This window comes from Hyla sarda, chromosome 5, assembly GCF_029499605.1.
Source record: "Hyla sarda isolate aHylSar1 chromosome 5, aHylSar1.hap1, whole genome shotgun sequence".
Taxonomy (NCBI): Eukaryota; Metazoa; Chordata; class Amphibia; order Anura; family Hylidae; genus Hyla; species Hyla sarda.
Window position 1 is genome coordinate 63,116,341 of NC_079193.1, and position 25,988 is coordinate 63,142,328.

General features: G+C 40.0%; 1 protein-coding gene across 3 annotated transcripts in view; it reads right to left on the reverse strand.

Annotated features, from left to right (window-relative positions):
* The window catches only part of DPP6 (dipeptidyl peptidase like 6), a 1,248,955-nt gene that overhangs the window by 25,129 nt on the left and 1,197,838 nt on the right, over positions 1-25,988 (reverse strand). For all 3 annotated transcript variants that reach the window (XM_056519599.1, XM_056519600.1, XM_056519601.1), the window contains exons 17-19: positions 25,596-25,643; positions 16,099-16,197; positions 11,512-11,581 (exon numbers count right to left, since the gene is read on the reverse strand). In XM_056519599.1, the coding sequence (XP_056375574.1) occupies positions 11,512-11,581; positions 16,099-16,197; positions 25,596-25,643 (217 nt within the window). The remainder of the gene's footprint in view (positions 1-11,511; positions 11,582-16,098; positions 16,198-25,595; positions 25,644-25,988) is intronic.

Sequence of the window (25,988 nt, forward strand, 5' to 3'; positions counted from 1 at the left end):
ATTTAGCATCCCTGCATACTGATCAGTGCAAACAAGAGACTTATAAGACTGTGCAGCTGTGAATTTTTGTATCGTTCTTTCCATGATCAGTTACAGGAATGAGCACATGATCGTCAATTAGTAACCAGCATGATCAGTAATCAGTATGATCAGTAATAAGTATGATCAGTAATCAGTATGGTCAGTAATCAGCATGGTCAGTAATTAGTATGATCAGTAATCAGTATGATCAGTAATCAGTACAATCAGTAAGTAGCACGATTATTAATAAGTACATCAGTTATTAGCTTGACCATTAATAAGTAGATCAGTAATTAGCATGATCATTAATAGGTAGGTCAGTAATTATTAAGATCATTAATAAGTAGATTAGTAATTAACATGATCAGTAATCCGTATGATCAATGTTCAGCATGATCAGTAATCAACATGATCAGTAATCAGGAAAATCAGTAATCAGTATGATCAGTAATTAGCATGATTATTACTAAGATCAGCAATAAGTAGATCAATAACCAGCATGATCAAAAATCAATACCAACAATAATCAGCAAGATGAGTAATAAGTATGATCAGTAACAGGTACAATCAGTAATCACAACGATCAATAATTAATATAATCAGTAAGGTCATGTTCACACAATGCATTTTACCCATTAACCCAAAATCAGCCATTCTTTAAATAGTAAAATGCCCATTATTGCCCCACACATTAATTTTACAGCTGTCATTTTTGTGGGCATAAAACTAATTGATATGCTTTTTTTTGTCTCATTATGAGCTGAAACACAGCCATTTTTCAAATAGTTTTCCCCCCAGTCTTTTCATGCAAAAAGGCTGTCATTTTTTTTCCAGCTGAATTGGACAATTTTTTTTACAGCTTAAAATATCATCTGGAAACATTGTGTAAACATTGCCTATCTGTGCTTTACGAAATAAATGGGCAGGAGGGTCTGGCACTGCTTTGCCTCCTGCCTCCAGGATATAAAACACATAGACACGTTATAGCAAGAGGGGGTTGACTGTTCTGATTGAGACAATCACTTTAATGGGCAGGTGCAACTATTTTAAAGGGATACTCTGCTGGAAAACATTCTTTTTTTTAATCAACTGGTGCCAGAAAGTTAAACAGATTTGTAAATTACTTCTAATTAAAAATCTTAATCCTTCCAGTACTTATCATCTACTGTATACTACAGAGGAAGTTCTTTTCTTTTTAAACTTCCTTTCTGTCTGACCACAGTGCTCTCTACTGACATCTCTGTCCATTTTAGGAACTGTCCAGAGCAGGAGAGGTTTGCTATGGGGATTTTCTCCTACTCTGGACAGTTCCTAAAATGGACAGAGGTTTCAGCAGAGAGCACTGTGCTCAGACAGAAAAGAAATTGAAAAAGAAAAGAACTTCCTGTGGAGCATACAGCATCTGATAAGTACTGGAAGGATTAAGATTTTTAAATAGAAGTAATTTATAAATCTGTTTACTTTCTGGCACAAGTTGATTTAAACAAAAAAATATATATAATGTTTTCCAGTGGAGTACCCCTTTAAGGGTGAAAAACATGCGCATCCAAAAGGCTGCAGGCAATCTGCACACAAGTTTTATATATATATATATATATATATATATATATATATATATATATATATATATATATATATATAACTTAGATTAATTTGGAAAACATGCCTCTTTCTAGCTTTCATCAGTGTCCAGTGTAAGCCCTTTATTTCTAGCAGCTTAAAGCCCAGAGAGATGCACGATTTGAACATGACTTCCATGTTGTGGTAGAATTGGTCCACAAAGAGTCATCAAAAATATGAAGACCATTATTTATAACACACAGTTCTATTTTATATTATTACTAAAACATTATTCTCAATATGAAATTAAATTTCTAGGCAGGAAAAGGCGATTAAGGGGGAAAGCGATACAAATGAGTGTTGGTTTGCTTTTATGTTACGCCGATCATAGCGCCTCAATAAAAAATGCTGTTATTCTTCACATAAATAAACCATTTTGCTAATGCAGGGGTTTCCATGCCGGAGACTCAGTACGAGAGCTCTGAGGATAATAATTGTAGCTTTTTTAATATATTACGCTATAATTGGTAGCGTTAGTAATGGTTTACTATAGATATATATTTTACATAAAATGCTTCATTATATGCATTAGGCACAGCAGGTGGTATCACTATTATGTACTGAGATAACTGGGTATTGTATATGCTTGTTATACAGCAGCCAAGGGCTTAATGAGATCTGAATAAGCGTTCACTGCAAAGTATGCAAACTGCAAACTCAGCACCAGAAGCTCCAATCCTATCCAGGCTAATGATTTATTACCCATAGCAAATTGGCTACTTGTTCCTAACTTCTGGGCACACAGAAACCTAACAGAAAATGAGATTCTCGAAATATGGACAAAGCTAATAAAATAACAAATACAACAACTACATGAGCGATGTTCTGTCACTGGATGGGGAAAATGGTAGGAATTTGGCTTGTATTGGACATGAAATAATTTAAACTCTGACATGACAGCGATTAAATATAACTTGTATGCATAAATAATAAATAATTAGAATCGTTTTGTCTTATGAAATGGAGTTGGATTGTTTAAGAAAGAAATGTAGTATCCTGTATAGAATATGTAGTTTAAGGGGGTTACAACTGTGCATGAACGCTAATGAAACAGACTGTCAATGGAGCATTGAACTGTAGATGAGGATGAGATTAGAGATGAGTGAATCGAATCTGACCAATCTGTATTCGTTCCAAATTTCAGGAAAAATTTGATTTCAACAAATGCGAATATCGCCGTGATTCTATCGGGTAAATGCTCCAGTAAACTCCATTTAGTGCGGTCCAGGCTCCAGGGCTTCTAAAATGGCAGATCCACATGTGAGGACATGGGGCAAGGATTCCTTGGAAGGCGGGAACAAGGGTAGGCAGGATGACCCTGAATCACATGCAGGATGCAGCCTATCAGCAGCCAGTCACCCTTGTGATGTCACAGCCCTATATAATGGGCAGCCATATTACGGCCAGTCACTTCCTCCTTACACTGTAGAGGGATAGATAGGGACAGACAGCCCTGTGTGTTACACAGAAAAGCTTTTTCCAGCAGCAATTTACCTCCTAGTCAGTGTTCTGTTGGACAGAGGGCAGTTTTTTTCCCCGCAAAAAAGCATTCTTACTGCAGCGATTCACCTCCCAGTCACTGTCTACAGCGTTCTATTATAGAGAGGATCAGAGAGCAGTGTGTTGCACAGAAGAACAGCAGCGATTCAACTCAAGCACAAATCCTGACTAGAAGCACTGATAGGGAAGAGAGTGAGAATGAGAGTGCAATTTTGGCTGTAGTACAAAGCGACTGTGTGCTGCAGCACTGGTGTCTACTGCTGGTATTGTGCACAAAAACTTTTATAAGCGTACTGTAGCGCATTTTTCTGTCCGCATAAGTGCATACCACATATCTACATCTAAGTGTTGTACTATTTTGTTCCTGATAAAGTCTTAAGGGTCTAGATACTATAAAAGGACAGCCAAAAATACTCAGCAACTGGTGTTGTACACAAACTTTTTTAAGCGTACTGTAGCGCATTTTTCTGCCCTCATACGTGCATACCACATACATACATCTAAGTGTTGTACCATTTTGTTCCTGATAAAGACTTAAGGGCTTAGATACTGTGAAAGGACAGCCAAAAGTACTCACCGACTGGTGTTGTACACATACTTTATTAAGCATAGTGTAGCACATTTTTCTGCCCTCATAAGTGCATAACACATACATACATCTAAGTGTTGTACCATTTTGTTCCTGATAAAGTCAAGTATCCGGAGGAGGTTAACATAGCCACATGCAAGATGTGTCTGCAGAAGGTGAAGCGTGGCCAGTGTCCCAATGTTTGCACCACGGCCCTGCATCCATAATGGTGCGCCACCAAAAAGCAGCCTGGGAGAACCGTGGCTCCGATGTGATGGTCCAGCCTGCGGCATCACCCAGTAGTCCCTCTTTCAGCCAGCCAAGGCTTCACTACCTCAGCCGAAGGGAGCTGTGTGTCAAACCCTCCTTCTGTCACTCCAGATGCTCCTGCTCCTCCTACTTTTAGTCAGTGATTCTGCCAGCAATCTATCGGCTGCCAGCAATCCATCGGCGAAGCCATGTCCAAGAGACAACAGTATGCGCCCACTAATCCAATGGTAAATAAGCTGAATGTGCTCCTGTCCAAGTTGCTGGTGCTGCAGTCCCTCCCTTTTCAAGTGGTGGACTCTGCACCTTTCATAGAACTGATGGCTTGTGCCGAGCCGAGGTGGAGAGTCCCAAGCCATCATTTCTTTGCGAGGAAGGCAGTATCGGCCCTGCACAATTTTGTGGAAGAAAAGGTGGACCAGTCCTTGAGCCTGTCAGTGAGTACCAAAGTGCACGGCAGTGCTGACGTCTGGAGCTGTAACTATGGTCAGGGACAATACTTGTCCTTCACGGTCCACTGGGTGAATGTGGTTCCTGCACAGCCACAACACCAACTTGGACAGGTCACGCCGCTTCCTCCTCCACGCACTCAGGCTGTTGGTCCTGTGACAGTGTGCGACTCCGCCTCCTCATCCTCCACGGTGTCCTCAGCCTCCACTGCGCGGACAAGTCTCAGTGTCACGCTGTTTTTCACATGGTTTGCCTTGGTAAATGGAGTCACACAGGGGAGGAACTGCTAAAAGTCATTCTTAAAGAAATAGTAGCATGGCTTACTCCAGGAATACTGGAAATGGGAACCATGGTGACCAAAAACGGGAAGAAAATCTTGTCTAAGCTGCGACAAGGAAGGCTGAGCCATGCACCCTGAACTCCAGGCTGTGCCATTCAGCCACTATATGTTCTTCTCATGCTGCCGCCAAGTCCAGGCTGTGCCATTCAGCCACTATATGGTCTCCTCATGCTGCCGCCACCTCCAGGCTATGTCATTCAGCCACTATATGTTCTCCTCCTGCTTCTTCCACCTCCAGGCTGTGTCATTCAACCACTATATGTTCTCCTCATGCTGGCGCCAACTCCAGGCGGTGCCATTCAGCCACTATATTTTCTCCTTATGCTGCCACCACCTCCATGCTGTGTCATTCAGCCGCTATATGTTCTCCTTAAGCTGCTGCAAACTCCAGGCTGTGTCATTCAGCCACTATATGTTCTCCTCCTGCTGCCGCCAACTCCAGGCTGTGCCATTCTGCCACTATATGGTCTACTCATGCTGCCGCCACCTCCACGATGTGTCATTCAGCCACTATATGTTCTCCTCATGCTGCTGCCACCTCCACGCTGTGTCATTCAGCCACTATATGTTCTCCTCATGCTGCCGCCAACTCCAGGCGGTGCCATTCAGCCACTGTATGTTCTCCTCTTGCTGTTACCACCTCCATGCTATGTCATTCAACCACTGTATGTTCTTCTCATGCTGCCACCAACTCCAGGCTGTGCCATTCAGCCACTATATGGTCTTCTCATGCTGCCAACACCTCCACGCTGTGTCATTCAGCCACTATATGTTCTCCTTAAGCTGACGCAAACTCCAGGCTGTGTCATTCAGCCACTATATGTTCTCCTCCTGCTGCCGCCAACTCCAGGCTGTGCCATTCTGCCACTATATGGTCTACTCATGCTGCCGCCACCTCCACGATGTGTCATTCAGCCACTATATGTTCTCCTCATGCTGCTGCCACCTCCACGCTGTGTCATTCAGCCACTATATGTTCTCCTCATGCTGCCGCCAACTCCAGGCGGTGCCATTCAGCCACTGTATGTTCTCCTCTTGCTGTTACCACCTCCATGCTATGTCATTCAACCACTGTATGTTCTTCTCATGCTGCCACCAACTCCAGGCTGTGCCATTCAGCCACTATATGGTCTTCTCATGCTGCCAACACCTCCACGCTGTGTCATTCAGCCACTATATGTTCTCCTTAAGCTGACGCAAACTCCAGGCTGTGTCATTCAGCCACTATATGTTCTCCTCCTGCTGCCGCCAACTCCAGGCTGTGCCATTCAGCCACTATGTGGTCTCCTCTTGCTGCCGCCAACTCCAGGCTGTGCCATTCCGCCACTAAATAGTCTATAACATGCTTTTGACACCTCCAGGCTGTGTTATTCAGCCACTACATGGTCTCCTCTTGCTGCCGCAAACTCCAGGCTGTGTCATTCAGTCACTATATGTTCTCCTCATGCTGCCGCCAACTCCAGGCTGTGCCATTCAGCCACTATATGTTCTCCTTATGCTCCTGCCAACTCCAGGCTGTGCCATTCAGCCACCATATAATCTCCTCATGCTGCCGCCACCTCCACGCTCTGTCATTCAGCCACTATATGTTCTCTTCATGCTGCCGCCAACTCCAGGTTGTGCCATTCAGCCACTATATGGTCTTCTCATGCTGCTGCCACCTCCACGCTGTTTCATTCAGCCACTATATGTTCTCCTTATGCTGCCGCCAACTCCAGGCTGTGCCGTTAAGCCACTATATGGTCTCCTCATGCTTCCGCCACCTCCAGGCAGTGTCATTCAGTCACTATATGGTCTCCTTATGCTGCTGGGACATTACCTAAAACCATATGGTCTCCTCATGCTGCCGCCACCTCCAGGCTATGTCATTCAGCCACTATATGTTCTCCTCCTGCTGCTTCCACCTCCAGGCTGTGTCATTCAACCACTATATGTTCTCCTCATGCTGCCGCCAACTCCAGGATGTGCCATTCAGCCACTATATGGTCTCCTCATGTTGCTGCTACCTCCACACTTACTCATTCAGCCACTATATGTTCTCCTCATGCTGGCGCCAACTCCAGGCGGTGCCATTCAGCCACTATATTTTCTCCTTATGCTGCCACCACCTCCATGCTGTGTCATTCAGCCACTGTATGTTCTTCTCATGCTGCCGCCACCTCCACGCTTTGTCATTCAGCCGCTATATGTTCTCCTTAAGCTGCCGCAAACTCCAGGCTGTGTCATTCAGCCACTATATGTTCTCCTCCTGCTGCCGCCAACTCCAGGCTGTGCCATTCTGCCACTATATGGTCTACTCATGCTGCCGCCACCTCCACGATGTGTCATTCAGCCACTATATGTTCTCCTCATGCTGCTGCCACCTCCACGCTGTGTCATTCAGCCACTATATGGTCTCCTCTTGCCGCCAACTCCAGGCTGTGCCATTCCGCCACTAAATAGTCTATAACATGCTTTTGACACCTCCAGGCTGTGTTATTCAGCCACTATATGGTCTCCTCTTGCTGCCGCAAACTCCAGGCTGTGTCATTCAGTCACTATATGTTCTCCTCATGCTGCCGCCAACTCCAGGCTGTGCCATTCAGCCACTATATGTTCTCCTCCTCCTGCTGCCGCCAACTCCAGGCTGTGCCATTCAGCCACTATATGTTCTCCTCATGCTGCCGCCAGCTCCACACTTACTCATTTAGCCACTATATGTTCTCCTCATGCTGCCGCCAACTCCAGGCTGTGCCATTCAGCCACTATATGTTCTCCTCCTGTTGCCGCCAACTCCAGGCTGTGCCATTCAGCCTCTATATGTTCTCCTCATGCTGCCACCACCTCCATGCTATGTCATTCAGCCACTGTATGTTCTTCTCATTCTGCCGCCACCTCCACACTTTGTCATTCAGCCGCTATATGTTCTCCTTAAGCTGCCGCAAACTCCAGGCTGTGTCATTCAGCCACTATATGTTCTCCTCATGTTGCCGCCAACTCTAGGCTGTGCCATTCAGCCACTATATGGTCTTCTCATGCTGCCGCCACCTCCACGCTGTGTCATTCAGCCACTATATGTTCTCCTTATGCTCCTGCCAACTCCAGGCTGTGCCATTCAGCCACCATATAATCTCCTCATGCTGCCGCCACCTCCACGCTGTGTCATTCAGCCACTATATGTTCTCTTCATGCTGCCGCCAACTCCAGGTTGTGCCATTCAGCCACTATATGGTCTTCTCATGCTGCCGCCACCTTCACGCTGTTTCATTCAGCCACTATATGTTCTCCTTATGCTGCCGCCAACTCCAGGCTGTGCCGTTAAGCCACTATATGGTCTCCTCATGCTTCCGCTACCTCCAGGCAGTGTCATTCAGCCACTATATGGTCTCCTTATGCTGCTGGGACATTACCTAAAACCGAGCTGTACCGATTTTTTTTTGCAAAATTTGGCAAATCGGATGAATCAAATTTTTCAGAAATTCGCTCATCTCTAGATAAGATGTTTCAGATTTGTTGCATAAAGTTTCTTAACTCATACACCTGTATAGAGTTAGAATTTTTTTTTAACAGCCAAAACCATCCCATTCAGATGTACAGAACAGATTTTTACAACAAATCTGCTGCATGGGAATTTATCTGATAGAAAAGATCATTCAGCTGCAGCCCCAGCTAAAGAGCTATGATGGGGCCTATGATATGACCAATATAGCTGAAGGTGACTGTGTAGGTCACTGGGAGATCTGGGGCCCCTGGCCCCTGGTTAAGTCTCCAAGGTCAAAGGCCCCTAGATATCATATCCCCTATCCAAAGGATAGGGGATAAGATATCTGATTGTGGGGGTCCAGCGGCAGGGGCCCCGCGGCACCCCAGACATCTGCTGCATGGAGCAAACTTCGCATTGAGCTGGATGACTGACGATGCGGGGCGGAGGCTTGTGACATTATGGCCCTGTCCCTAGTGTCGGGACCCTCGCGATCAGACATCTTATCCCCTATACTTTTGATAGGGGATATGATGTCTAGGAGCGGAGTACCCCCTTTAAAGTGCTTGTGACCTATGAAACAGTCCATGGTAAGCAGGGAGATGGTTGCTCCAAGCTCCTAAGGATTTAATGGTATCAACCCTGGGCCTTGCCCTACTCCATACACTTCTTATTAGTAATGAATCCACACAGAAACCAGAATTCTAATTTAAAGGGGTACTCCAGTTGAATACTTTTTTTTATCAACTGGTAAACAGATTTGTAAATTACTTCTATTAAATAAAAAAAAATCTAAATTTTTCCAGTACTTATTAGCTGCTGAATACTACACTGAAAAACATTGGCTTTTCAATTAGTGTTCAAAAGTAAGATGTAATTCAAGTATTGTGTATTTAATAGATAACATTTCAATTCAAAACAAAATAGAACATTCCTATTCCACTAGAGTGTCACCCCAATGCGCACTGGAAGTAAATGAGCCTAGGTAACTTCATGACAATTGCAGCTTGCACTTTCATTCAGGTTCTCACCAAGCAATTCCACAATGAATGGCTATTTTTCTTTCTTCGTAAGCTTTGTTTATGTCCGGAAACATTCAATATGCATCCAATGATGGATATTCAAAGTTGAGAAAAAAATCCACTTACCCTGAGTGATTGTAACTTTTCACTGAGTTCAGGTAAAGTCAAATGTCAAAATACAATACAAAATAATACAAAATATCAACTTCCTGGAGAAATCCAATGAGGAACTGAGAAATTCCATTAACCAGAACCACACAAGGAGCTCTCATCTATTTCTTTTATTTATGTTTGATGTCAATCTCTAAATATAATTTAGACCTTAGGGTTCCTTTCATAAATACATATCTAAACAGGCAGGTTAGACACTATCACTATTTCTTCTGAGGAGTTGGCAGTCTATACATACAGCCATACTTCTGTCACCTCTGCTTGACTTTTATTAAGTCTAAAATATAGATATACACTAATTCTTAAATCTGCTGTCTTTTGGATGGTCATGCAGGTCAAATGCGATCTGTTTTCTATAATATCCCAGTTTAAAAAAGAAAAAGGGGAATTATACTACGGAAATAATAAAATGTATGTTGTTATATTATATGAATAATTGTCATGCATGGCATTAATATGTTGACTAGTGGTGGACGAATCAATACTGAACAAACCAAATCCGATCAGAATAAAAAAAAAAAAAATTTATCAATCTGTCTTTTTGTGATTCGCTTTAGGTTTTGCTGTTCTGCCAGGCATACAGCTCCTGCCTGGCCACTCAGCCCTGGAGACATGCTGTAAAAATAATCACATGCTCCCCACTCCTTGTCTGGAACTATTGCAATCCTCTTCACTCTCTAGTGACCATTTATTGATTACTAGAGTTTAACGGCCTGATCCACGCAACACATCCCAAGAAGAATTTAGAGAAGTTCTCTCATGTTTTTTGACTGTCATATTAATTACACTGTTTTATTCTGGGGAAATTATTAGATTTAGTTTATTACTTAAAGGAGATCTGCAGTGCTTGACACTGATCCCCTATCCGCAGGAGATAAGTGTCTGATGGGGGGGGGGTCTGGGGGGTCCGAACACTGGGTCTCCCCGCGATCTACTGTATGGGGCCCCGGCTTTGCCACAGCTCTCCCGTGCAGGAGGCGCGTCGGCCGCAGTATGATGCCGCAACTGACACGCCCCCGCCAAGTAGCTCTATGGGAGAGGCTGAGATGCAGCGTTCGTGCATGACCGCCTCTCCCATAGAGCTGTATGGAGGGGATCATGTAGTCGACCTCAGTGAGGTCAATGAAGCGCGCATTAGCCTCGCAGAACTGCGGCAATGCCGGGTCTCTGTACGGGAGATCGTAGGGGGTCCCAGCGGTCTGACCCCGTCTGCGATCAGACACTTATCCCCTATTCTGCGGATAGGGGATAAGTGTCTAGCGATGCAGCACTCCTTTAATAATAAATTAGTGACATGTTACAGCCAGTGATTATAGCTATTACATGTCATGTGTCAAGAAGGGGCAAGAAGTAGAGACCAGCTGTGTGACTGGCAAGCGTTGGAATGAAATCATTGGGAGACTAGTCATGTGACTTTTTTTCTTATGTCATTATCAGCCTCATTGGAAAACATTAAAACACCTTCCCAACCCACTCCATAAGGGTCCATTCATATTATTGCGGGCAGATATTTTGAATGGCACAAAAATCAATCAGCACTACGACTGCATGGACATGCACTGTCTTCATTGACAGCAATGGATTTGGCATGAAATTCTGCCAAAATAATGAAAGTGTTGATTATTTCAGCGGAGCTTGAAATCGGTAGTTTCCAATGGCAAAAATTCCACTGCGGAAATTCTTCAGTGTGCATAGTGCAGCAGAATCCCATTTAAATCAATGGGAGGCTATTGTACTGGAATTTTTTAAGTGGAATTTTTCAGCACAGAAATTCCGTAGTTGAATGGACCTTAGTAGAATGCATGATGTCATTCCAATAAACCTCTGTATGCTTCAATAATGGTGTGGGATGTGTCTGTGTCAACAACAATGGAACCTGGCTTTGATTGACATCCATGATCCTTTTTACACAATTGAATAAAATGAAACAGGGGTATTTATTTGCTATTACTTTTATCTAATCACCCAAAAGCAAATCTTAAATCTGTAGCAATTCATCTACCCAACCCCCAATGATCTTCCTAATAAATCAGGCAAAAAAAAAAAAATTGAAGTAATCCACATTTGGAAAAGAGCTCAAAGTTATACTTACACAACAAGTAAAAGAGGGTAATGTGCCGTATTTATAAATGTTGCCGGTTTGATAATCTGCATTGGCAGTTCTGAGGAAAGAAAATAATAGAACATTTTAAGGCTTAGCGCAAAAAAAAGAAAAAAAAAAACAGCTGCTATTGAGATTCCTGTGGGTTATTTAAGGTCAAATTAAGCAGAGAGTCATTAGGTGAATCAGCCCAGTCAAGCATTGGTAAATTGAATTGTCGTTGGATCTATTGTTCCATCTTGTTCGTTAAGATTAACAATACAGACATCATGTATCACGTAGACTATTAACACCATACTGATAGCAAATTTGTTGTCACGTCTGTTAACATCACAGACAATGTTCCTTAAATTAGAAGCAATGCCCTTGAGCAGTTCCATTTATAGTGACTAAAATCTGTTGTTTTACCGAGAAGAGGGTGCTTAAAAAGAACGAAGTAGCTGAAATAAGCTCCGAAACAAAAAAGGCATTCTTAAGATCATGTGTTATCTTCTTCCCAAACAATTGTAAGGTTTACTTAAAAAGGCAAGAAACAAATAGTTGATAACAATGTCCCAAAATGAATATCCAACCTTGAAAAACAAAGTTCTGTGCTTAATAGTGACTTAAAATATGTTAAGAGGGGTCAGGGCTTTATTTTCTGATACACAACTCCACATCACCTGCATTCACCTAATTGAAATGATAACATTGTGGCAGTATGAAGTAAACTCAAGCACCCTCTAGTGCAGTCACTTTTTATGTCAAACTCAAAAACTTAGGGCTTGTTTACACCATGATTTGTGCCCCCGAGGTGCAGATACATCGGGAAATTGCAGATGTATCCATGCTCAGACAAGCACAGGCTTCAGTCAGCTTATTTTTCAGGCAAAGGGCTCAGACACAAAAAAAGGGATTGCCTCACTTTTCAGTACATGATAAAACTTGGATACATTTGGAAAAGGACCCGAACATAGTCACTAACTGACTACCCTTCATCCAGCATGCCATTTTGACGGTTTCCCAAGGTATCTATGCCTTGGAGGCACAAATCGTGGTGTGCACTCTGTCTAATTTGTATGAGGTGGGCTTCTAAACTCCCTGTAGGGGGGCTATATGCCAACAGAATTGTGTCTTGTAACAAAAAAATATAATAAATGTAAAAATATAATAAGATATCATTTTTGAGGCTTTGGATGCCCTTAAAAGAGTTGTACAGTGAATATTAACTTATGCTCTAACCACAGGATAGGGGATGAGTGACTAATCATGGGGGGCCTGAACACTGGGACCCCACAATCTCCTTAAAGGAGTAGTCCAGTGGTGACTCAGTGGTGAGCAACTTATCCCCTATCCTAAGGATGGGGGATAAGTTGCAGATCGCGGGGGGTCCGACCGCTGGGGCCCCCTGCAATCTCCTGTACAGAGCCCTGACAGCCCGCGGGAAGGGGGCGGCCGACACGCCCCCTCAATACAACTCTATGGCAGAGCCGAAGCGCTGCCTTCGGCAATCTCCGGCTCTGCCATTGAGATGTATTGAGGGGGCGTGTCGGCCGCCGCCTCGTGCGGGGGTCGACACCCGCTATCTGGGCGGAGAGCCGGGGCCCCGTACAGAGAGATCGCAGGGGGCCCCAGCGGTCGGACCCCCCGCGATCTCAAACTTATCCCCTATCCTTAGGATAGGGGATAAGTTTTTCACCACTGGACTACCCCTTTAACTTGGCCCCAGCTCTCCATTCACTTTTATGGGAGCACTAAAATTACCCAGGTACAGCACCTGAGCATGTCTGGTACTCCAATGAAATGAATGGAGCAATGACATCTACAGCACATGCTCTCTCTGAGAGCTGGGCCCCGTTCTGGAGACCCCAGGGGATCCCGGCAGTCAGACCCACTTGCGAACAGATACCCATTGGGCCATACACGTGTTGGGAAAGGATCTAGGGAAAGTTACCTATGGGAAAAGGGATTTTGGCTTCCCTGAGGACTATTGTATAGACCCAAACATTTGTTGGACTGGACTCTATTGTTCCTAAATGTAAAATACTGGACAGAAGGAGAGAATGTTATGTTATAAATGTATATGGGTGAAACTTTTTGACGCATCCAGGGGATGCATCCTCTATTATTTAAAGGGGTTCCATTCATGTGCTAAATATTTGAATTATATTAAGTTAGTCATCATATCCTTTATAGATTTCTTCTTAAGAATGTGGTTTTAGATTGTGTGTTCCTCTCACGCAATACACAGGACTATGAATTAATTATTCCAAATTTTGTCTTAGTTTCTCTTTCAATTTTTCACTAGTAGGGGCATTATTGTTGCAGTGAATAGAGCATATATCTTATGTATGTACATCTATATTGCTAGTATTGCATTGAGTGTAAGCGCATGCGCATTATAGGATAGCGATGAGGATTTGCTGAGTTATGTTATTTGATATGCGCATGCGCAGCAATTGCGATGCACATTATGTGGGCGCACGCAAGCCCATGGATGCGGCACCGTATTTTCAGCGCATGCGCATCAGCAACATGAGTTTTGCCACACTTCTGGCAATCTCCATCTAACTTTACCCGCCCCACTTCTGGTGGAACAATGTTTATGTATTGCGTGTGGAGGAACAAACACATGCCATGCTGGATTCGCTAACTAGAGGTAATTACTGTAGGTTTACAGGTGTAGATCATTTACATGCATATATATATATGGTATTGGGGGGAGTCAATGGTTACTCCTGAGGAAGCCACCGAAGTGGGTGGCGAATCGCGTGGGAAAAAATAATCCCCCCAACTCTCGGTGAAACTATCCTGTCACTTTACTTATCTTCATGTTATTTTCATGCCAGAGCCTGTACCTGAGTATATATTGTGCCATTATTTTTAGGACATTTGTTATCAGGTAATGTTTCTAGTGTTATTGGAATAAGGTACATAGCTTTTATATTTATGCTGTCACATTTATTTTTACTTTTGGGCTATTGTTGGCCATTTATATTTACTTAACTATCAGAGGTCCTGGCGTTCTTTTTTCATTTATATGTGTACAGTACTGTTTTTCACCGTGTATGCTATTGAGGATGAGCTAGGGGGTTGACATAGGATTACATTCCTATGCTCTGTGTATTCATATGTGGTTTTAAGTGTTTCCCCCCCTTTTTTTTGTCTATGTGAATAAAGTCAATGTATTACCTCATGTACAGGTATTGGTGTGCATTACTAATGGTTGCCAGCCTTTTGCTCTTGTTGTGTGATTTCCAGATACCTATCTGGTCATACATCTCCCTGTTTAATAGGCAATATAGGGCAAACAATAATGTAAGTGAAGGGCCATCTGACCAATCCTAAAATCGTTCATGCAGCCCTACCCACGGGGTAATTGAGCCATGAAATAGACTCCGTAAACTTGCACTAATCTACTTAGTTAGCACTCGCATCAAGCATGTGTCTGCCAGTGTAATGCCACCCTTAAAAAGGAAAACATGTATTCAACATTCTATATAAACTGTGATTGTGGAAAAAAATCTTTTTGCCTACATTTCTTACTATCTAATACCTAAGATATGCCATACTAAGTAATGTGAGTACATCTTTGATACTGTATTTTTCTTTTAATTTTCTTTTTAATTTTCTTTTATGACCAGGCTGAACATTAATACACTTCATAATTTTGTTTACAACAGTGTTTTGGTAAGTAGAAGCTCTGATACATGTAAGTGGCTCCCTTTCTGGAAGATACAGGCCATCATTGTATTACATGGAAAGTGTTTAATCTGAATGGCCATCATGCAATGCTACATTTACCCAGCAGCTTCGGCTACAGAGGAAATGCCTGCCTTACTACAGCTTTCCCTACCAAGGGGGCCTACAGGGGGTGCATTTTCCTTTAAGATACCAGACATTATATTGCTTAAAGAGGACCTGTGGCAAACACAAAGAACCTGAGATTGTATTATCATTAAATAGCTTAGGGTGCCCTGATCACACATCTTTTTAAAATTTCTTGATTTGCCCTCCCTTTCCTGAGATATATGGGTTCATAATTTATTTGATAATTCAGGTGTGAACTGAATTTTTATAATGGGAGTGAATATCAGGTGATGGGTGGGGTTCTACAGTCAGGGGGTTTGAATATTTTACATTGAGTTGCGTGTATGTCTAATGTATACCCCCTGACTGTATTATCCCACCCACCACCTGATAGCCACACCCATTATTCAAATGAAGTCCATGCCCACCTGACTGATTCCCACATATATTTAGGGAAAAGAAGGGTGCATGAAGAAACTGTAAAAAGGCGTGTGATCAGGGAACTCTAAGCTATTAAATAACAATAAAATCTAAGGTTATTTGTGCTGGCCACAGGTCCTCTTTAATTCATTACATAATAATAATAATAATAATAATAATAACTTATTCTTTATAATCTACCCTGGGGTCCTCTCTTGTGGTCTTATAGTTTATATAAGTTTTTTCTTTTCCTTGTGAAGTAATGAGGAATATACAAGCAACAGATAACTATAACAATAAAAAATATATATCTTATATCTATTATTATTATTACTATTTTTGATATTTTGATATTCAGTTTACACTTACTGTAGTCATTCACTGGAATGTATTCAAACTCAGAGTAAGGCATCTGCCTCTTCTCTACCACAGCTCTCACTTTGTAATTGTTCTCCAGTTCAATCAGACCTGAAAGACAAAAGTTACAATTGGGAACATGTTTAAGAATAAAAACAATATTCTATAAAAACGTAACTAAGTACATTACAACACTTATTAATAAATGTCTCACTTCATCTATTGGAGATAATTATTTTACAGATAATTTATATATTAAACTGCTGTATTGTTTTGAAGGCCAATTATGTTATTATTCCCTTTATGCAAGTGTTATATCCAGATGTTGCAAATTTGAACTTGACACTTATTACGTTACAGATGTTGATGCAACAAAACTGTAACTAGACTGTTTCTATGGGATGTGCTGTGGTAAAGGGATTTTCCCACTAAAAGCATTTATCACTTATTCACAGGATAGGAGATAAATGTGTTATTGCTTTGTGTCTGATTGGTGGATGTCCAGCAGTCTTAAGAGCAGAAGTTCATAAATGCCCTTGAAGCAGCACTATATCTGCTTTAATCCCCACTCTATTCACCCCTATGGGACTGATGGAGATTGTGTTGCATGGCCTCCATCATTTTTTTTTTTTTAAGAATGAATGGAGGGGCGGTCACACAGTCACAATGACGATTCATTCACTAGAAGCACTTGCAAACCTCCATTCTTGTGATACTGGTTGCTTCAAGATTTGAACCTGCAGTGATTCCACATCCAGTGGTTTCTAAAAGTGGAAATTTCATACATATATGAACATAGATGTTCAAAGACAGACTGAATTCTCCATCATTGGTCATCTCTAATACATGAGGTGGCAGACATGTCCTTTCTAAGGAGTCAGGGTTCTCTGGAAACCACTTCTGGCTCTATGTTCATGAATGACACTTGGTCCACCATCATGGCCCAACAATCAATTGTAAACTCTTTGGGAATATATCTGAAAATGTGAACTATGCCTACAGTTCTAATATGCAATGAATTTTCCATGTATATGTCTTCTGTAGCAGTCTTTTGCTGTGGATAACAAATGAAAGATTGTAAGACCCTGCTTGTAGATTGTAAGCCCTTGTGGTCATGTCCATTTATATCAGTCTGCTATTGACTCTGTGTCGCGTTCATGTTTTTTAACCCTTATTTTATATACAGCACATTGTAACCAAGGCACTATAATAATAATAATAATAATAATAATAATAATAATAATAATAATAATAATATCATTTTAAAAGCAGGGATTCACTGTATTAACTCAAATTGGGTTTCTAGAATAGAAAACCCTTATCCAAGGAATACCTGCCATACACATTTTCTTTTAGCATGCGCAAAACCTGTCATGAATGGGCAGACTATCCTCGCCAACTCCCACTATCCCTGCCTACTTATGTACCCGCCCTAGGTAGTGGGTCCGTAACAACGGTGATGGTCCCTACTTACAATAAGTGAGGGCAGTCCAGTCAAAATAATAAACTATAATGCAGACAGAGGTCGGGACACAGAATGGAATCACTCAGACTAACAGAAAAATAACTAAACATACACACAATAGGTAGCTGTCCACAGTCCGAGTTGATACCAAGAGGTTACAGATAAGCCAATTCATAGAGCCAGGAGAAGAGTCAGAGAGCGGAGCCAAAGGGTCAAAATGCTAGATATAACAGATACTATATAAATGCTAGCTATGAGTACACAGAGCTTTATAGCAGGTCAGGTGTGACAGCAGACTGCCAGCTTATATAGGAGCCAGAACAGGTGCTCTTATCAAGGTAAGCTGACCAGTCTCAGCAGACAGGCGTAACCATAGAAACAAGACAAAACAAAAGCTCTCAGTGCAGATTAACCCTTCGGGTCCTTACAAAAACCTGTAGTTTCCAGTCAAACATTATTGTATATTGAATGCCCCAAAATGAAATTGATCCCTTTGATTTCTGATTTGTCTTTATTATTTTTCCAGAAAATTTTGAAAATTACCATTTCTCATAAAAAAGCATTTTATAGTTTATTGCAACTACAGAACCTTATATCATATTGACTATCCATTATGAGTCATTTTTTAAAGCCCGGGTAGCAAGTGTTTGAAAAGCCTTTATTGATTTTAACTGTAATACAATACAGTTTATTGGTACAATGTTATAAAAGTGTAATATTGAGTGCCAATATATATGAAATCTTATTTTTAGTCAAAAACTATAATCCTTGATGAAATAATAAATGAAAATAAATGAAGAAAAAAGCTGGTTATGTGTATATAAAAAAAAATAATAAAAGAAAATACAGAATAAGCTAAATTTTTATTGGGATTCTCATTTAATTAAGACTAACAGAACTCGCTTTATCAGCTGAAAGATGCCTGTCACTCAAGGGACTTGTGCGGAGTCTTATGTTTGTTCTCATAATTACTAGAAAGGATAAATAGTTATGGCTTAGAGGAGATTGGCATATCTCCTAGAAGACACACTGGTTCAGTTTTAGGACCACTGGGAACGTATTATTCAATGAAGCAGAAATTGCTATTTCTCAGTTAAATATGAACGCCCCGTGATATTCTGAAGAGAGTTGCAATTAGCCATTATCAAGTAATTTACAGTATTCTGCTAAAAAGAAAACATCAACAAAAGAGCTATAAAACTCCCGGCAATGCATTCAGATATCGCCAGAAAATGATTCATTTAATATTGTTCAAATTAATAGCGTTAGAAGTAAATTCCAATTCAATATTAGTCGATACCCTGAAATGATCATTTATTATATCTTATTACATTTCCTATATTATGTACAATATTATTGTATAAAAAAAAAACAAGCAGTACAACTGTCTTGTGATATTGTGCATTATGTTTACGCTATAAGCCTCTCTCTTTAGCCAGAAAATATAATCAGTAAATAGTAGGGTGCTTACTGCAACGGTGCAGATTTACTAAGATTGTCTAGTTTTTTTAAAATCCCACCACTTAAAATTTTTCATACCAGTAGATTTATTATCTTGTTGATTTCTGCTTAGTGTATTTGGCAGATTTTTTAGATGTTACTGTGCGCCTGATTGTGTAACTGAACACCAATTTGTGCCAAACATGTCATGTTTTTAGAATGTTCTCATCTTGGTACATAACATAATAAAAACAAAAAATAAACAGAACATACTTACCTCCCTCCCGCTGCTGCCACCAGCCTACTAAAGCTGGTCTCATTACACAGAGCTCATGCAATCACTGCTTAACCAGTCAGCAGCCGCAGCAGTGTCCTAAATCAGTGGCTGAGCAGGAAGTGCTGCCGCCGAAGAAGCTCTGTGCAATAGGACTGGCTATAGGAGAATGGAGGTGGCGTGGGAGTGGCAAAGGTAAATATAGGGTTTTTATTAAGCACCATGTTTTTTAACAACAATAATACAACTCAGAATACCCCTTTAAGTTTTTCTGTTGCGATTACTTAAGCCCTCCAACCTACTGTGTAGCTGTTTTTGATGCCTCTGTTTATTCATTTGGAAGTAACACTGGCATATATCTTCTGAGTTAATATGTAAAAATTTGGCTTAGTTGAAATTGGCCAAGCAAGACATCAACATCTTTTTACCAAAAATTTTGGACTTTAAAAGCCCTGTAATGTTGTGACAGTTAATCCCATTCTGCATCCAGGGAAATAAAATTAAGTCTGCAAACAGATTGTACAATGGATGATCCGAAGAAAATATTTCCAAAATATGCTTGAATAAATACGTTTATTTTGACCCCTCTGCAAAATGTAATCGGCTCCTATAAATTCATTTACACCCTCATTTTCATGAACATCAATATGAAACAACTTGCTGTGATATATCTTAATATACGCCCGAGGTAAGAAGCTCTTTAATAATTTACATCCCATCTGTGGTCACCCTGCAGGCTGTATTTATTTAAATGTGTAATTTTATTTTATACCCCGTTGTGTGCTACGACATGATCCTGCTGACAATATTGACAGCTAAATTGTAGACATGAAAGGGTTGATCCTGTATTTTACAATTGTGGTAAATTACTTCAGTATCTACAGCTAAATTAAGTTCGGTATATTCAGCAAATGATGGCATATTAGGCTTGAGTTTAGAATATAGTGTTCTGCATAGAAGTGAATATTAGAACTCAAAAAAGAAGGCAGATACTGCCATGCAATGCCACTGCCCTTTTTACACTATCTTTAGCTGTTCATATCTGTTTAAAGGGAAACTGTCATCAGTGTAATCTGCACTAACCTGTTGGCACAGGTGTGTTGATACTAATTATATCAATACTTACCTATCCCCGGTCCGTGGCCCTGTTCGTCTGTCTCTTCCTTTTTCTGCCACCAGAATAAAGAGCATAACAGGCAAACAGGATCACTGATCGAGGATAGGTAATTATTTTTATCATTACTGTCACTAGCACTACACTCCTGTACCAACAGGTTAGTGTGGGTGACACTGATGACAGATTCCCTTTAACCCCTTAACGATGCAATAAATTTAAATTTTTGTATTTTTCTTCTTCTCCTTCTAAGATACCTAACTCTTATTATCTTCCATTCACAGGGCATATGAGGGCTTTTATCTTGTGGGGCCAATTGCACTTTGTAATAACATCCTTCATTTTACCACAAAGTATGTTGAAAAACTGAAAAAAAAATTATTTGTGAGGTGACACCATTCACTGCACAGTAAAAGTAGCAGGGTCTATCAATAGCAGAGTACTGGCAGCCACAGAGGCCTAACATAGGACTCTGTTGACAAGGTATTGGTTCCTTGCGATAGGACCGTGGGGAGCCGAACCAAACCACTAGGCCACCAAGTCCTCTCCAAACATTCCTAACGGCCCTATGACTTAACAATTATAGGTAGTTAAGGGGTTAAAAGGAATATATCATGAGAAAAAGACTTACTGTTTATTTTAAGTATTATGTGGAAATTATTTTTTAAGAATTTAGCAGTGTTCACTGTGGCCACTAAGCCTAATAATAAGATGACAATTCTTGTACTGCAGAGATGACTTTTTAGCATTACAATGAAAGATAACAACAGTGTATAGATAAAATCAGGCCATTCACAATAGTTGTTGGATAGAGCTCAGCCCTCCCTGCACAATGACCTCTGCACAGATCATAGAACATGCTTAAAACTCTCCCAACTACCTAACTCCTGTTTAAAAGCTCCCCTGGCCCATGTGGCTGCTGTAAAGCATATTTAGAATGCAGTTATTGCCGCTCTGACAAAAAATATGCATAATTATGTATAGACAGTAGAATGAGAACCTACAATAAGAAAATATTGATAAGTTCACTTAAAGGGAACCTGTCAGGAGTTTTATGCTGCCTGAACTATGGACAGCATGGAACAGTGGAAGACTTCCTTAGTACAAGGAACTATGATGTAATCTGAAACTCTGCAGAAGCTACAGACTTTTCAAATGCTGCTCTATAACGTCCTCCATGCTTCTGCTTCAGAGAAGTTGGAAATCAGGATCTCCTGTATTTTCTCTGTATGTATAGAATGGGTGCCATCATAAGGGTATTCTCCCTTCACTATGGAGGTATGCTCAAGGAGAAAAGGCCTTTGGGATGACAAATACCACACACCAGTTATATACTGGCCAGAAATAATGCTGCTTCCCCGATATAAACACACACACATAACTGTAAATTTACCTGGGGAGAAAACTGTTAGCAGCCACAACTGGCGGGGGCTTATTTTTCATTGGATTGGCATATTAAGATCAAACTTCCGGAGCCTTCTGTGCTTCACATTTTGGAAAGAATTGGCAGACTAGCATAAATATTAGATAGTCCGCAGTTCTCTTTAAAACTGGTGTATGTGAACAACAATAATCTAAAGTCAGCCTAAAATGCCAGGTTAAAATGTATGTTTTCTTACAATATTGAGTCATAGTACACTTCTGAATATTGTGCTTAGAGCTCTTAGGGAAAAGGTCCTACATTCTAATCCACAGTCTAAGGTAAACTAGTTGGTAATATTGAATGAATGCTCAGACACAGCTACTATCTATAAACTTCTTTTTAACTTCCACTCTATATTTACGTTGCTACATTTATGTATTGCTTTATTTATATTATTGCTCCTAACAGCACAGCTACAGTTTACAATTAGGATGTATATTTTCATATTTTATATTGTTATTGAATATAGGAAATTTATGGATTACATTTGTCAGTTCTAGCATCGAAATAATGAATTATTTAAATGTGCTTTTAAGAAAACGTAATTTCTATCAATAAGTAATGATCCAAAATGAAAAATGGCTAAATCGATGCATAAAACAATTATACTTTTCAAACTACTGCAGAATTACAGAATTCACCTAACGAGGGGATAATATATGTACCCTCGTATATAAATTATGGTAAATGCCCTTAAATGACAAATATATAATCTACTTGCACTATCAGAATCATTAATTAGGCCTAGATATATAAAAAACTAAACTTTAATAAATGACAAATAAATTTAGACATAGAGACATATAAATATTTTCAAACACAGTACAACATTGTGTCTTTCAACCAAATAAGGGACACAAATCACAGGTAAGGTAGGGAAGGGGTAAAGGGTACAGGTGAACCCCTACTCAATAAAGAGCCCTACCTAGTCTGATGTCCTTGCCCTCACTAGTCAATAAGTGTGGACAGGGGTTGGGTAATATGAACATTCCTTTATAAAGAATTCATCAACACAACAGGTTTGTATAGCATCTCGTGCTCCCTTTCCAACGCGTTTCTCCCTTAGCAAATGACTAGGGTTCATCAGGGAATGGAGGAGAAAATCATATAAATATCAAGAATCGCAGATAAATGGGAATTATGCCCATTTATCTGCGATTCTTGATATTTATATGATTTTCTCCTCCATTCCCTGATGAACCCTAGTCATTTGCTAAGGGAGAAACGCGTTGGAAAGGGAGCACGAGATGCTATACAAACCTGTTGTGTTGATGAATTCTTTATAAAGGAATGTTCATATTACCCAACCCCTGTCCACACTTATTGACTAGTGAGGGCAAGGACATCAGACTAGGTAGGGCTCTTTATTGAGTAGGGGTTCACCTGTACCCTTTACCCCTTCCCTACCTTACCTGTGATTTGTGTCCCTTATTTGGTTGAAAGACACAATGTTGTACTATGTTTGAAAATATTTATATGTCTCTATGTCTAAATTTATTTGTCATTTATTAAAGTTTAGTTTTTTATATATCTAGGCCTAATTAATAATTCTGATAGTGCAAGTACTGCAGAATTAACTTAGATGTGTTTATGAAAAATAGAAAATAGGAAAAATAAGTTATTCTGTAAGTAGTAGAAACATATAAAATAAGTCATATGATGGTATTATAAGTGCTGTTAATAGTTACCCAGAAATTTATAAATGTAAGTAGAGTATAAAAAGTACATTTTTTTTTAATACAACTGTGTAGGATATTGTAAAACAGCAAGGTTTATTATGAGAAGTATTTGTAGGAAAATAGCTTTATAAATCTCTTGGTTTTGGGAACAACACACAAAGATGCCACTATATCATAGACACAACCTGCCATGGCTGCACCAATCCTTTTTAAAACAGCACTTTAGCAGCATGGTGAGCGCATTGTTAGAATTTTAAACACTGCTGTTATATGCATTTTAATTTATCAAGGTTTTTATGATTTGGCTGTCTTGGCATGCTGGGAGTTTTAGTTTTGCAACAGCTGAAGGCTCACTGGATGGGGCAACTTTGTATTTGTTACAACTTTAGTAACAAATACTACAAACACAAACATTAAGACACTATGGGTGACCATACACAATACAGAAAGTAGCAGTAATGTAACTTAACAATGATCTTTGAATTATCATAGTCCAGTTTTGTTGATGATAGAAGATCGGAGTGGCCCACCAGGGTGCCTTAAAGTTTCAGCAGAAGACAACAATATGAGCAGTATTGGTGTGATCCCAAAATCACTATAAAAGCATATGCACATAGTTTTGGCAGCCATTTTAGAGATAACAGTTGTTAGGTGAAGATCTCTGGGAGGGACACTATGCAGTGAACATCACAGATAGGAGTAGGACAACACATATATAATAATTGTAGTAAAGCAACAGAAACCGTTCTGCGTCTGTTCTGTGACTGCAAAATCTGGTTTGCAATTGAAAGTTAAGTGTGAAATTTTTGTTTGTTTTACACTAATTGTGAATACATCATGCATAGAGGGTTTTGTGCCACTTATGTTCACTTTCTAGGATGCCTATCCTGTTGCTATGCCACAAAATGGAAATAATTTTTCACAGCTTGTAAATAGCCATTGCTTCTTCCTTTTCCATGCAAAAAACCTGTTGATACTCCCAAAAAGGTAGAATATTTAGACCCCTTGGAAAAAGCCATTGCTTCTTCCAATACCTCTGTGTGCACATAAACACTGACAGGCATCTGCTTCCGTAAAGGGATATTTTTTTTAACATTCATTTTAAAAAGCATACAAAATCCGCTAGAGCAGTGTGTTGAGTTTTTATCCAACCTGTTAGTTACCACTGGATACCATACATTTACCCATAGTCATACATGTTGCTGTTACTTTGAAATTATCTTTGCCTTAAAAATAGCTCAGATGTGCATAAATACACCCCTAGGTTACTTGACAGTGTTACATAGTACTTTTAGGGCTCTTTTTGGGCTACGTGTGAAGTATAGGATTGGACAGAACTAATATTGTCCGAAGCAAAACTTGTGAATTCGGCAAACTAGCAGAACCAAAGTAACTTGGTCACCTACAAGTAAAATATACCTAAGCCTGAGTTCATACCTTTGTTGTGCATACTTTTATGTTAAAAACTAAAGTGACCACTGTCCCACTGATTTTTGCAGACATCCAGTAATCTACTCAAGTAGGTGCCTAAAAAGTTCTTCTCAGTTACATCACAGTACATTTGTAGGTATATTTTAAAGTCTAAAATGCTTATATTATGCCTCAAAATACACCTATTTTACATCTGTAATTTGTTTCCCATTGGGTCATGGTAAACTCCATGGGAAAACACTGCACAAGTCATGTAATTTCCTTTTTTACACATGTCATCTTCACAACCTAAAGAGAAGTGAAATGTTACTTATTGTATGTATATTTGTCTATTCTGTGCCTATCGTATTAGGCAGAATAAAAAAAAAACATGCTCAAAAAGTGAGCTTCATAAAGTTACTTGCAAATGAAAACACTCAGGTAAACACACAATTTTCAGAAGCTTGAAATATTGAAATTAAATTTTTTGCTTCTATTATATACTGTGTCAACATAACTTAAATGTACAATTCTCTAGGTGCTCTGCTTATCTGTCTCTGTACATCCAATATTGAGCATTATTTTTATTATTAAATAAACTTGTTATAATTATCGATATCAATATTATTATTATAATTATTAATAAACTGTAAACAAATGCACTTTAATGCAGTATTGCATTTTTTTTCCAACTTTAAACTTACTTTGGTTGTCAGTTGTGTTATGGATCGTAACAACAGGAACCCGTGGACCTATAAAAATAAGACATGAGAAGAATATTATTACTGATAATAAACTAAAATGGCTTATAAACAGGAGCCCTCTACAATAATAAAAATGATAACAGAGCACATTTATTTTTTGCTCCATTGCATGAATCAAATAAGCAAATAAAACCAAAAAGTGTCTTGGTTTCTATCTACAGCTCCTATGCAGACCAATATGTCTCCATGTGTATACACTACAAACAACCCTGTGTATAGTCTGATTTGCAGTCATGTGTAGCTGTATTCCACCTGCCTCATGGCTCAAGGTTTTTACCCTTTCTGGGCACTAAGGGGGGTATTTATCAATTTTGCCTGTTGACCGTTTCTTTT